The sequence below is a fragment of the Battus philenor genome, unplaced genomic scaffold, assembly GCF_028537555.1.
Source record: "Battus philenor isolate CCGP_79_NKW_IND1 unplaced genomic scaffold, ilBatPhil1.0.hap1 SCAF_9, whole genome shotgun sequence".
NCBI lineage: Eukaryota > Metazoa > Arthropoda > Insecta > Lepidoptera > Papilionidae > Battus > Battus philenor.
Genome location: NW_027181759.1, coordinates 11,600,099 through 11,614,626, shown reverse-complemented (window position 1 = coordinate 11,614,626; position 14,528 = coordinate 11,600,099). Strand labels below are relative to the sequence as shown.

At 32.4% G+C, this 14,528-nt stretch overlaps 1 protein-coding gene across 2 annotated transcripts in view; it reads right to left on the bottom strand.

Moving 5' to 3' along the window:
• LOC137932204 (transmembrane protein 178B) overlaps positions 1-14,528 on the bottom strand; it is a 56,809-nt gene that overhangs the window by 29,746 nt on the left and 12,535 nt on the right. For both annotated transcript variants that reach the window (XM_068775805.1, XM_068775804.1), the window contains exon 2: positions 5,085-5,211. In XM_068775805.1, the coding sequence (XP_068631906.1) occupies positions 5,085-5,211 (127 nt within the window). The remainder of the gene's footprint in view (positions 1-5,084; positions 5,212-14,528) is intronic.

The window sequence follows — 14,528 nt, the reverse complement described above, 5'->3', positions numbered from 1 at the left end:
AATGTACACCTGTTGCATTCCACTCAGTATCAATAAATTAAACTAAGTTATAAGTCATTGTATTTAAATACATATTTTTAAACACCACATTCAACATGAACATTATACATTTCGATTTGTTATAGGTTTAAAGTTTTAAAAGGGTAAATGAATATGCTCATTTCATGTCAATTGATGTATGGTACAACCTATCTAAGGTACGGAAGGGCAGAGATTCTAAGACGTCTTTTAAGTTAGCGAAGTTCAAGTTCCCGGGGGAGCCTTGACTCGGGCTGCTATTTACTACTATTTTACCGGATTGTGAAGCCTCATCCGTCGCAAAGGGGGAAAAAAAGGGACGGCTTGAGCTGTCACTTGTCGATAATATCTTATCAATCCAACACAAAGGAGTCGAACCTTGACTTGGTCGGTTGCCGTTGCCTGGCTCATATCACTACTACCATTTCGAAAAGCGTTTAAATTGAGAAAAGTGACGGAAGACACTCGAGCAAAGCTTTTATTTGTACGGGCGTTCTCTATGTTTCCGCCGAGACCGGTTCCTTATCGAATAGCAGAGTGCATTAAAAGATTATAAACACTTTGCCTTCCGCACTATTCGAAAAAAAACTAACTGGCGGCGCCGGCAGCGCTAATTCGAATCACTTGACTTGTCGCCGGCGCGCGATGCAGTGGCAACTTCCAAGTTTGGCTCAAGAAGATACATGGTCTTTTATCCATGAATAGCAAACTTTCAATAAAAAAATCACCACGTCACCACTGTGGTGTCGTCGGACGGCGTAGTGATAATAAAGGCTATTGAAAATAAGTTATTTTTTTTGTTGGCGTAATCTATTACAAATATTTGCTTCAGTCTTAGCTGTACATTCGCTGCGTAAATTATTAATATGAGACTAAAACACGGTTAAACGAAAAAGGAACCATGACAAGGTAAACTGAAACAGTTACAAACAACGGCGATAACTGAACGACCTAGACATTATTTTGCCGTTCGCTGTAACGATGACAAAGCGGCTGAATTATTCGTCGACATTAATTTAGTAAACGATGTTGTTTCCTGAATATAAGAACGTTTTGATGGCAAAATAACAATAAAATTGAACTCATAAGGTACTTAATATCGTCAGAAGTTTAGCATGAATAGTATTATTTTCATTTTATGTTACCTGATAAAAATTTACTTATGTTCAATACGCCACACACTCACGTGCATACTATAACGTACTTTGTTGCAAGTCTTAGTCTGGCGAAATCGGACTAATTCCATTTTATTAATCTCATGGGACCCTTCAGTTCCGATGAAGCTGCATAAGCCTCCGAGCAAACAACAGATATTATGATTTGACTTACCATTACCATTAGTATTTGAATAAAGAACTTAAGATCAGCCATTGGTTAGGTTTTCGCCTAATGAATTATATAAAATGGACGATTCTTAATTCTGGCAACTAAATTCTAATAACAGTTTTTTTTGAATTTTAAATTCAAATTTATAAAAAAAAATAATCCAAATAAACTTTGCGAAATTACTTTTCGTTCTGACGTCATTCTTGCACTAACAAAAATATTGAGTAATTTTAAAATGAGTTCAACTATGGAACCAGTAATACAGAAAATGCTCAAAGAATCAACGACGTTTAACTTAATATTGCCGATACTCACATGAAATAAGAAAAACACCTTGAAAAATTCAGCGTGTAAAACAACTAAAAATACTATTATTAAAATATTAATATTAATATTTTAATAATAATAACTTAATATATTAATATTTAATCCGCTATAAACTTGTATGTTTTATGTTACGGAATAATGAATATTTTTTGAGAACATACATTTGTGTATATATTTATTTTAATAAATGTTTATTTTTTTGTTCACTTCGTATATAAGGGATAGTATATGTAGGACTTATAAAAACCGAATCATCATAAGGAATATATTATGTTTAACAAGAACAAAAGACTTCGTCATATAAAATACTAAATATAGATTCGCATTGTATTGGAATTATCGTATGAAGAATAATTAAATTTCACGGTATTCTAAAATTATTCTGTTTCCTTTAGCAAAGCAAATAAACACGCCTGAAAATATATAGTGCATTATTTAAATAGCCATTTATCACGCTGTCCGAACGTGACAACTCTGTAACCAACGCTAACATACTAATAAAGCATATATCACGTTTTAGTTGTAAAACAATGTTTACATCGATTAGATTCTCAACTTCTAATATATTTGTTACACAGAAAATTCTAGAAAGTAATATGTTAACATCTAGAAAGTGTTCCATGTCCAAAAAGCTAATGGCAATTAATAAAGTAATTAGTTTTCAAGCTAAATATAAAATTTGAATTTGGAATTCGAAATAAAAATTATTTTAGTTCAATGTACATATTGAAAATCGACAATTTCATAAGTAACGACCTTAAACGCTTTATCATTAGAGTCTAATTTTATTTTTATTAGGTAATTATCAAATGATGGATGTCAATTGAGACTGCCATTTACCAGCCTAAGTATAATCGCTTAATACCACTTGATAGAATATCACAAGCTTAATTAAATTCATATTACATAACATAACATGGAAATAATATCAATTGTGGCCAATTTCCAACGAAGCTATTCAGTGATTGTGCAATAAAAACTATTGACAGTAAGCTGTCTAAGTCGATACGTGGAAAAGTGGGACGCACGACATTGAAAAGTATCACGTACGGCCAAGACCTTCGATGGTATTGGTGACGATGCATAACCAAATTATTGTCCCGGACAAACAGCACACGAACTGTGTACGACGCGCGAAACTCAACAGGAATAGTTGAAACTCAATTAACTTTCCAATACGGTATGTACGGCGAGGAAATGGGAGGACATGGTTAACTTTGTAACGTTAATCTGCCGACTAGAAACACAAACTAATATCAACCTTAACTGTACATGTTAGAGTTAGAAATGCTGTGAATGTTATCTGGAACGAAATATACATTCCTGGCCTGAGGATAGTGAAATCATAAACACGGGTTGTACAGTCTATTTGTGATGCGTAATTTTCTAAGCTCTTAACACAACAACGTCTCTTTTAAATCGTATTCTCTCTGCTGGCTTCCTTTCATACCGGTTTGAGGTGAAACTACCTGTGCACGTCTAACACACGCGGACAGAAAAATCTTTAAAAAGGAAAGTGGCACCAACGAAACGAATATTAATCGTTTCAACCGTTAATGTGTCTTGGATATTCGGATTCAACAGAATTCTCATTTTAATAAATAAAAAACCCATAAATGTTTTCAAGTCCGAACATCTTATCGAATGCGTGTGACATTTTAACGATGACTGTCTTACAAAATTTATTTTATATATGATTAAAACAAAATTTAGTATCATAACATAGATAAACGAATTAAAAAATAACAAACCGAAAAAATGTTATTATTTCAGAAAAAAAAGTTTAAACTATGTCTACAGAAGTCAACACTTTTTTAAACTACCGTCATTTAGATTAGGGCGTTACATGTAGGTAGTCCAACTGTAGGACTATTATGTTTACAGAGTACTAAAATAATTATTTAATTCTTTATTGAGGCTAGCCAAAGTCCTTCTTATATTAAAAACACCGTTTAAAAACTAATTCCATTTTTAAACCAATCAATAAATAAAAATACAAAGTTGTCCCTTGGGCAGTATTCAGTCTCAACTGTATACTTATTTGTAACATACCTTAAGTGTGAAGCTATATTTTATCTTTGACAAAATTAAATGTAAAATGAGGATTTATTAGAAAATATTCTGACTAAGCGTTTAATCTGTGGTACACGAGAACATACAGAAACACAGTTGGTACATTTAACATTAACTGTTAAACACCCGCGAATACCGTACATCTGTTCCATATTAGTTAGTGACCATAACAGCTTATACACGAAAATATACCATATACTAGCATAAATAGAAGCTATATTACCATAAAATTTTCATATGTTCAACATCGTTACGCGCTCCAATGGTTTGAGTAATCTTTACTGTGAAATACGTTCAATTAGAGTAAACACTATGATTCGTATTTTAATGTTGTTGCGACATTTTGCGGTTATTAATTGGGTTGCTAATGACGTGTTTCACTGGTAACTTGGATTTTAATTGGACTGGAAGAAAATCACTTTGTTTATAACAATCTTACGCATATTTACTTTACGTATACATATATTCAATTATTTACGTGATTTACAAACTCGTATTTTCTTTAACACGATGCGTCTAGTTTTAAAAATATAATAATGAGTATACATAGAGAAGTATAAGCACATGAATTAGGTGAAAGTAATAACAAACTTAAGAAAAAAACAAAATTAAAAATGAAAAATCCAAAAAAAAATCCGAAAAGATTGCCATCAAGGTGTATATTTGCGCAAGTATAGTTAGCTAGTTATATTTTAACTATATATGACTAAGAGCGTAAAGCTAAAATGGACACCACCGCTCTTCTTTTTGTTCTTCTTATTTTAGAAGCCCACTGCAAGGCACAGGACTCCAAAGACCGTCTCAATTACCGACCCTACGCTGACCGGATCCAACGACTTCCCGCGGTCTTAACTATGTCATCGGTTTATGACGTGTCCTGCCCATTGCCATTTCAGGCAAACAATTCTTAGAGCTACGTCTGTGACCTAGATTCTTCTTCACCACTGCTCAGTATTTTGCAATTCAAAATATGTTATGTAATACACAGGCGTAGGACGCCGATTTCTGGACAAAAGCCTTTAGATTTTAACTAAGGTCATCTGTCCACTAAATAAAGAATGTCTTTTTGTACCTTCCCTGCTCTCGACCTGCTGCCGCCTGACCGACCAGTCCTGGGAGATCGTGCGGCTGCTTACCACCATCATTAGGGAAGTACCGAGCTGCGGTGTAAAATCAAACCAGGCCTTCTGCCCATCACCCTTTTGATTTAAATATATTTTTCTTCTGTTGCCGGGTTGCTGTTTTCTTTTCACCTTACCACCTACAGCTAAATACGGTACACGAAAAAGAAAAAAACATATCCATAAAGAAGAACGAAAGAAACAAAACTGTGGACTCACCTGTGGGTGGACGCTCCTTCGGGTAGCAGATGCGGAAGAGACCCCGGGTCCTTGTATAGAAGTAGTACTTGTTGTTCAGGCTCTCGAGAATCGCTTGAGAGTTGTCCGTGTTCCCCGTCACATACGACTGCAAATAAATTAAAAAAATCAGTTAAGTTATAAATTGAGTCTACTTCTAATATTAATATTTACTAAAAATAATGGTTCAAGATAAAGTTCATGTAAATATTAGTATAAAACTACTTCCCCACCCGGGTCGCATTTTGAAAGAAATATTCGTACCAAATTTCTAGTCTTAAGCCATATAGTTACAGAAAAATCGTGATTAGTCTGCACATAGGTGAGAAAAGTCGTATACATGTATAAAATTTTAGTATTCCGTGTATAAATTATATTAAAAAGTATAAATACTTCATAAAAGAAATTACGTAAATATTGAACAGTGGAAGGTAGTCTAGTCAAAGATTGGGATACTTTCAATCATAGCTATCGATTTCGATTCTCGCCACGGACGCAGACTATATTAACATTTTATAACATCGTTATTATTTAAAAATAGCAGACAATAACCGCAGTGAGAAAACCAGCACATTCTATAAAGCATACGTTTGAGGCAGAATATTTACTGCGTTTGTTAAACCTTCATTCAAAAAGAAGATAACTGTCAGCTGTCAGCGTCTGATTTTTATTACACTTGATTTAATAATTATGGTCCTGTTTACATATTTCTCGGCCCTATAACCAAAAAATAATTTCTACATGAAAAGAAAGAAGCATTAAAAATCCATTATGAAACAACATCGGACCGCGGCGGGCTTGAGGTCTGTCGGTAACCCATAAAGGATAATAATAGACAAAACCGGTTCAATTCCGGCATTCCAACACGAGAGCATCTAAACTGTTCATTATAACTAAAGAATTTTATAACTACACTTTGTTATCATTACTCGCTATTCAGAAACTTTTGCTTAACAGCTTTGACAAGGTGAATGTTTAGCTAATTTGCTGTCAATTAATGTATGGTACAACCAAAAATCAATGATTTAAAAAATAATAAATAACGTAATGTAAATATAGATAAAAAAGTAAGAAAATGCGTTTTCAAAACTCATATTACTACATAATAAATTATAATTTACTATGTCCATGCAAACTTTGTACTGCCTGAAGTGATTTGCCCGTTGCATTATGATAGAAAATATAAATTTCTGTAATGTATCTCAGAGTGAACACTATAGAGCGTAAGCTGAAATAGATATAGAAGCTATAATTTTTTGTTGACAAATGAGCGTAACATTCACCTCTTTAAAGTTTTAAAATTTATAACTAATCTCCCTACATATAGTACATTACTATTTATTTTGATTACAAGTAGTGAAAATGAGACCGTAAAATAATCAAAAAATTAGCAGACATTCGTCCGAATCTGATGATAAATAGAAGCAATTTATCCATTAATACAATTATAATATCAGGGTCATTAGATGATATTTTAAGTTGAACTTATTGTAATTTTTTTATTATTATTTCCACAACATGTTCAGCATTCAATATGAAAATTTTAAAACGCAATTATTCATTTTCGGATAAATGTCAAAAATAAGCAACGACTTTTCACAGATTTAAATATTAATTTATAGCTGTTTTTTTCATGTTTACGAAAGTGTTATCTATGATATAATTTTAACTACAGATATTTGACCGTGAAAGCACTGTGCAATAAAGTAACTGGCCAGACATAGAATCCAAACAATTGCAAAATGATATTCAAGTTCAGTCGCAACTATTTAGGTTGCCAGTCTAATCCGGAGGCGTAAGCTATGGCGACTTGGAACGTAAAATAATATTGAGTAAGATGAAATATTATTTCGGTTTACAGCGGAAATATTTACATCAACATTGTAATGAAGTCGAGTTGCAACATTCAGGTCCTTGGTTAGGTGAATGTAAATTAAGAATCCATCCGGTCGCGCGAGCCCGAGCAGACGGTCAGATCCGTGAACAAACAGACACACGATAACATATTCAACATACCGTTATCGAATTTAATAAATACGTGTTACAAATAATGTTTCATTTGAAATCACCTTTGTATAAATGTATTTTATTTTAGTTTATTTACCTTTCGCTTGCATCGTCAATTATGTGAATAAAATGCATATGAATACAATGTTAAAGAATCAACATTTTTTTAAAAAAATTATAGAACTTGTTCAATAAATTAAATCATCTTCATTATTGTAAGGTATACTCTAAATTATGTTACGAGATAGAATTAGAAATGGAGAAATCCGTAGGCGAAGGAAAGTTTATATCCGCAGGGCTATGATCGACGTAGTTCAGGTATAACACACGTATACCCACAAGGTGAACAGAAGACCTTGTAAAGATGGTCAGAAGACGCTGATGCAAACCGTCTCCAGACTATCTTATTGTAAATCTATGAGGTAAGCCTATGTCCAGTAGGGTCATGGCTGTCGATTTTAGACTTTAAACGTCTAGTGTCTTGCGCTAGGCGGAAACAAGAGACTCTCTCGTCTTATATCTTGCCGAAGAAAAAACTATACATTTCGTGCGTCCCTCTTTTGCATTCCTTTTTTTTAATAATATATGTTTAATTAAATTTTAGTAAAACTACTAAAATTACTGTTAACTATCAATAATGTACACGGAAGTGAAAAGATCGAACAAAAAGTACGAAAAAAATCTTCTTCGACAAGGTGAACAAAAGGAAGCGACTGTTTTAACAAGCCAGTAATGTTTTTTTAACTGTCAACGGTAGTAGCGGAACTCTGAAGGCCGGGTGTTGTGTGCCGAATAAGTCGGACGAATTGATTTCAGCGTCTTAATTAAATGCTTTTATTTGTTATTGAATTTATTTGATACTAATTTGGTAAATGTAAGCTGATGCATCAAGGTCTAATAGGCCCCTACTAGGTGATCGAGGTGATCTTTAAAAACCGCCCGTGCCTTGTAGATGACTTTTATCCGCTGACATGATGATGGTCACCTGAATTAAATATCTGCTCAGCATTTCGTCAATACTAAGCTATATTTTTTCGAGTTACATTCAGTTAATTTATTTTTTTCAATTAAAAATCAGAACTAAAACTAGAATGAAGTAAATCAAGAATCAAGGCATATTTCTCTTTTTTTTAACTTTAAATCCTATTTTCTACCACAAAGTTCAAAAAAATTAAATTAATATTATTAAAAATATATTACTTTCAATCCTAATTACAATTTCACTCTGGTATATACACAGGTGATTTGTTATAGATGTTAAAACTTTAAATGTTTTTATTGAAAAGTAAGACAACATAAACAATCACCCTGTACACATGTTACGTTTAAAAATTTGGAAGATAACGAATCTTTCTGTCGCATGTTTGACTGGAGTTGTTTTTTATGTTCCGCTATGCTTTTAGTTAGGCGCTCCAGCAGGCGTTGATCAACATTCCCCGTACTACCTTCGCGACGCGGAAATGAAAGTATCGTGTGAGAGACATAACGGTTGGAGAGACGTTGAATTATTTGCCAGACATGTTTTTTAACTACATACTTAGTATTATAACCTTTTATTATTAAATTATTTGTTTTTATGCATAAATATATAATACCCTGGTATTACAAAGATTGATTGTAATGGTAAAAGCTATAAAGAAGTGAATGCTCATTTATCTACAAAAAGCTGTAAAGTTTTTACACCTATTTACAATCAACCTTCATAAAGTGATCATATATAAATATCTTAATTTTATTTTTTATTCTGTTGGAATACGACAGGCTGCTAACTTCAGACAGTACAAAAAACAGACCAGGCAAACAATAAAAAGCCTGGAGGGTTGGTTAGTATACAATAATTAATTTTAATATATAGTTATTCGAATTTTGAAAACGCTTTTAATTATTATTTCTGATACCGTTGATTTTTTAAAGGATGTACTATACATTAACTGACAGCAAATGAGATATAAATTCACTCTTTTTAAGCTTTTACGCCTATAACAAATCAATCCACATATGCCGCATCCGAAACTTATCGGTATTATAAAGAAATTAAACTGTTAATTAACATACTGTATGAAAACTTGCCTTGGTCTTCTATACTTTAAATGTGAATATAAATTGTTTCTGTAAATATCAAACTATAGCGAAATCACTCAATTTTCCTTAAACAAGACGTTCGGGGACAGGAAGTGCGTAATGAATTTTTAATAACACGTTTCAGCGATGTTATTATCTATAAGCCGTAAGATATCAAGGCTAAACAATTCTTTAATATTTCCACACAATAATTAACGTACATGTAAAATTTTTAATTTGATCTTTAAATTGAAATGTCGACATATCATTGAACGAATTAAAAAACCACTGTTACAATATTATCATATGATTATTTTAAGAAATATAAATAATGGAGACAAAACGTAAACTCTAAAGTTTCGTATTTAAGATAAATATCATCATCTATCGAAATTTACACGAAATAATTGAGATAATCAAAAAAAAATAAAAAGAAACATGGCATCTAGTCTAATCATACGAGAATTGTTTGTAAGTTCTTCTCGCAGTAACTTTAATGCAACACATGTTATGGGCGAACACCATCAATTAATAGGTATATTGAAAATTTTTTAGCAAACGCCATTGACTATGCGTTTCACGATCATTTTCACGTCAACAAAATTAATATATTTCCTTGTTTTTAGTCGTTATACTATCACTGCATGGCAAAGGTCTTTCTCAAAAATCGCCACGATGACTTGTTTTATGCTGCCCGTATCCAGCGACCTCATATATAGCCGGTCCAACTTACGGGAGGCCTACTCACGTCACATCTATATAACTATTATATTGACGATTATATTACAGCATTTTTTTATTAAAAATTGTAAAATAGGCGTTAAAAGAATCACTATAGAGTTTCATGCGAGGTTCTTGTCTATAAAATCAACATTACGAACCTGGCATTAAGTCGATGCATAAATAAATATTTAAATGTTTTTTATATCAATGTTTTAACTTTTAGAAAGTGCTTAACATAGTCTGTTCGAAAAAATCAATATTTATTTCATCATAATATCAGATAACCTCGTGAATTATTTAGTATGTCGATTAAGTATTATTTTTTGACATCCTAAATATCAAATTTATTAATTAGATAAGAATTATTTGTTTTCTGGAAGTCTTAAAAGTATGTGAAAATCACGCAACAAATCAATCATGTTATAATTAGATTATATTTTAGTACGATAAAGAATATTTACGACGTTCTAGAAAGATCCGTTTCTTGCATGAATGCTTTAATTACCCATGCATATACACACGTAGGTATATTTTGAATACAGATAAAAAGTAGGCTGTCGTAAATGGAGTGTAGTTATTAAAAAGCAATTAAATACAGATACTAGAATGCCGATAAAAAGGATTCTAGAAACATCCGAGCACGAAGTTATAATGATTGTGTTGTTTTTTTTTTTCAAACTCAATTATGTAGCGTGAAAACAACATGGTTGTTTAAGAACGCTGCACGTTCACAATAAAATTTATTCATAATACTAAAACCAAATTTAAAAAGTTTTTTTTTTAATTATTTGCACATTAATTTTTATTAGTAAAATTTTATGCAATTTTAACAGATCATATATATACTTTTTATGTGAAGAAGAAGTTTTTTCGGAAGTTAAATAACAAATATGCATCCTTACCTCAGAAACAGTTTTTTCTATAGTCGCTAAGCGATATCTATAAAGGCATTCTTGAAAAGGGTCATATTCCTAAGAATACATCACCTTTTGAACGAATAAAGAAGTCAAAAATTACCATTACCACAGAGCCACATTAAGGATAGTCAGGTAAATTTGGATGTCGCTATCTCTATCTAACGCTGCTTTAAAAGATATGAAAGTTTGCTTATCGCTCAGGACGACGTTCGGGATGATTGCATTGATAAAAAAAGATAAGTAATATGAAATACAATACAGCGTGGGTTATGCGCATCACAAAAATAAAACGGAATGAAACGAAAAATTTTGACAACTAAGTTAAAGGAAATAGTTATTATAAATAGATAGATAGATAATTTTTTGGACGCTTTACACACAATAGCTTCAACAAATTGCAAAAAAATCAAAACTGAAGACAAAAAGCTACATTAAAACAGAACTTGATAAAGTAAAAACCAATAATTATTAAAAAAAATATTTCTTTATCGTCGTTTTAGCCCATAGAGACTGCAAGTCAATGGCTTCCCTAAAGGCATCTATGCTGGTGGGTATATATAATAATCGCCACGATTGGCAGGTAGATAGGCGATCGCAGTGTTGTATTATGGTATGCAGAGGACGCTGCTGCCCATCCTTTAGAACCTTTTTTTGTGAGCAGTGGTAAGCTGGGCTAACACTGGTCAAAATTAAAATATTTCAGCAGGTATTCATTTATATATTCAATAGTACCGAATAAGGCAAAACACTGATTTTCAGTCATGACTCGGACCCTAATCAGCCGAAGATCTGCAATTAACAGCTGATTAATAGAAAAACAGTGTAAAAACAGTGTGTTTAAAGCCAAAGGAGCGTTAAGCTTAACAAGCTACCCTCCTAATTATAACTGTTAGTAACAATAATAATAACCTGCGGAAATTATTTTTATTAAAATAACGCTTTCATGTAACATGAAAAGTAACGTATATAGCGCTGATTAAGTAGCACAGTATACCGTTAATGCTTAGAATCATATAGCGTTTTATTTAAACATCTGTTTATGTCCGACCGGAACCTCTGTACCGGAAACTCCGTACATAGATTCCGGTAGTATTATTTGTAAACTACTCAATATTCGAAGTATCAACATATTCAAAAAGTTTACACATGCTGGTATAATTTTAACAGTTTATATATATATATATATATATATATATATATATATATATTACTAGAACAAATATTGAAATTTTAATATAGATATATAATTTGATATTCACGTACGTCGATATAAACAATGGTGTCTAAACCTTAAAAATAGGGTTGCACTGACATTAAACCAACAGAAGTTTGGCTGACAGGTAAAACAGAAGTTACATTTTAATACAATACATATTAATACAATGAGTAACTTTTCCAATTGTTTTTAAAAGCTATTTTTTAAAAAAAAAGACTCAATATTATAGAAATCTAAAAATAAAATCTAACCTAAGCTAACATCCAGCGCCATTTGAAAAATAACATTCGATATTTTATTTTGTCACGATAAAATAGTTATATTTTATGTCTGTGTCTACAGTACGTTCCATATTAGTTTACACAAAGACCTTACATTAAAAAAATGTTACATTTTTTAATTGTTTATTTCCTTTATATAGTGAAATTCATGTTTAGATATAATACATCTAATAAAATTATATATTATTGCTTACGGAAATTCAATTTGATAAATTGTACATGACAAATGTACGTAAAACCGATCACAGCATCGTAGAGGCCGTAAAATGTAATAACAACGTACATTCACGTGCAATGACACGATCTAGGATGGTGACGGTTCAACAAACCGGTTAAAGATATCTTGACGGACCTGCGGAGGTATGGAGGGGGAGGTTCGACGCGCCTAAGGCTGGATAAGGGACGGTGGACATTGAAGGAAATGTTTGGTTTTCTCAGTCGAGTTGATAAAATGTCTTCGGAGGAAGGGATCACACCTTTCTCCGAAAACCGACTAGGTATCAATTAGCTAATACAATACGCCAGGTGAAGCATCTGACGTAGTTTTTTTTAGTTTATTAGCTCGCGGATTTCGGATCCGCGAGCCCTGAGTCCGATGAAGCTGTAAAAGCCAAAACGGCTAACAGCGCCCATCAACTTTCGAATATAGAAGGAAATGTACAGTTTTTTGTAGACGTATTTCCTTTATAACAATCTTCATTTATCCTGGACAAATGCTGTTTGGCCCTTGATGTTTACATTTATGGTTGCAAGTGCCAAAGCAAAACGTTTTAAAAGCAAACTATAATGTAACATTGCAAATGCACTGTAGCGACACCCCTGAATTATCGATAGCAATATAGTTCGTAAGTACATTAGAAAAATTACAATAAACATATGGGTCTCCTAACGATATCTATAAGCGGATATACCATAATCGCCACGCAAAGCAAGTCGGGTTGGCGATAACAGTGTAGTACTATGGTACGCAGAAGACGCTGCTGCCGAGTGTGAAATATATAAGATTATATCCCGGGAATCGAATACGCGAATTACGACCACAAATCTCAGTCCTCTACCTCTGGACTATCACAGCTCAACTGACATTATGTCATCAAAATAGTTGTGGGAAAAAATTATTATCCTTATAAAAAATAAAATAGCATGTTCACCCTAAGAACACTTGTATGCCTCAAAAAGCTGCTCCAACTTCTTATCTTGACAGTTCTTGTGCGTGATACTACGCAGCATTTGACAGACACAAGAAAAAACGTATATTTACATTATGCAAAAAAGCATTCAAACATGTTTTTGTATTTACAATGTCTTCCTATGTCTGGAAATGCCGTTTCAACTTACCTTCATATAAAAACAAACTAAGAAATACCTATATATGGTGCTAAATGATACAATCTCTTAACAACCAACCAACAAGAAGAAATATCATCAAATAATGTTAAATGAAACCCAATTTCTCTATACTTAGTAATATTAGAGTCACTGTTTAACTGTATATTTGACTTTCACATTTCGTTCCGTTATGATAGGTTAAATATTAAGAAGAAAGTTTATCAGGTAAGACGAGACTTATTTAAATATTTTTCTTGTTAATCTAATAATAAATATGAATTTTAATAAATTCACGAACTGTTTCCGTGGCGCCCACGTTAAAATTAAACTTTTGTCGTACAAAGATATTCCTTTAAACTACTTCACAATTAACCATCTAAATGAAATTACATGATTAATATGTTATTTTTAACTAGTATATGTTTTTTTACATAAAAACTTTTTGAAATTCATCGCCATAATTTCAGTGATAAAACGTCCACTACTGAACAAAGGCCCCTCCTATAGATTTCGATAATGACCGGTTGGAATCCACCTGCATCCAACTTGTGACGACAATAAGCTTTCCAATCCGTGGTCTCTGCTATAGTATCTTAAGATCCCAGTGGCCATCTGTTCTGCGTGCCACTTAAACTAACCAAACCGCTGGACTAAGTTGGTTACTTTAGTAGGTACTATGTATTTCACGAATTTAAACATGGTATTCCAAATAACCACAGAGCGAAAAGAATCTATAGTCCTAGAGGTTAGAGTTAAAAAAATGCAAATAAGTTAGCAAAAGCATATATGAATTATATGTTAACAAATAAATATAGATTCACTCTATGAAAGCTATACACTTATTTCCAATAACGCTGTTTAAAGAGATCATGTTGATTCTTGACGTTCTCGA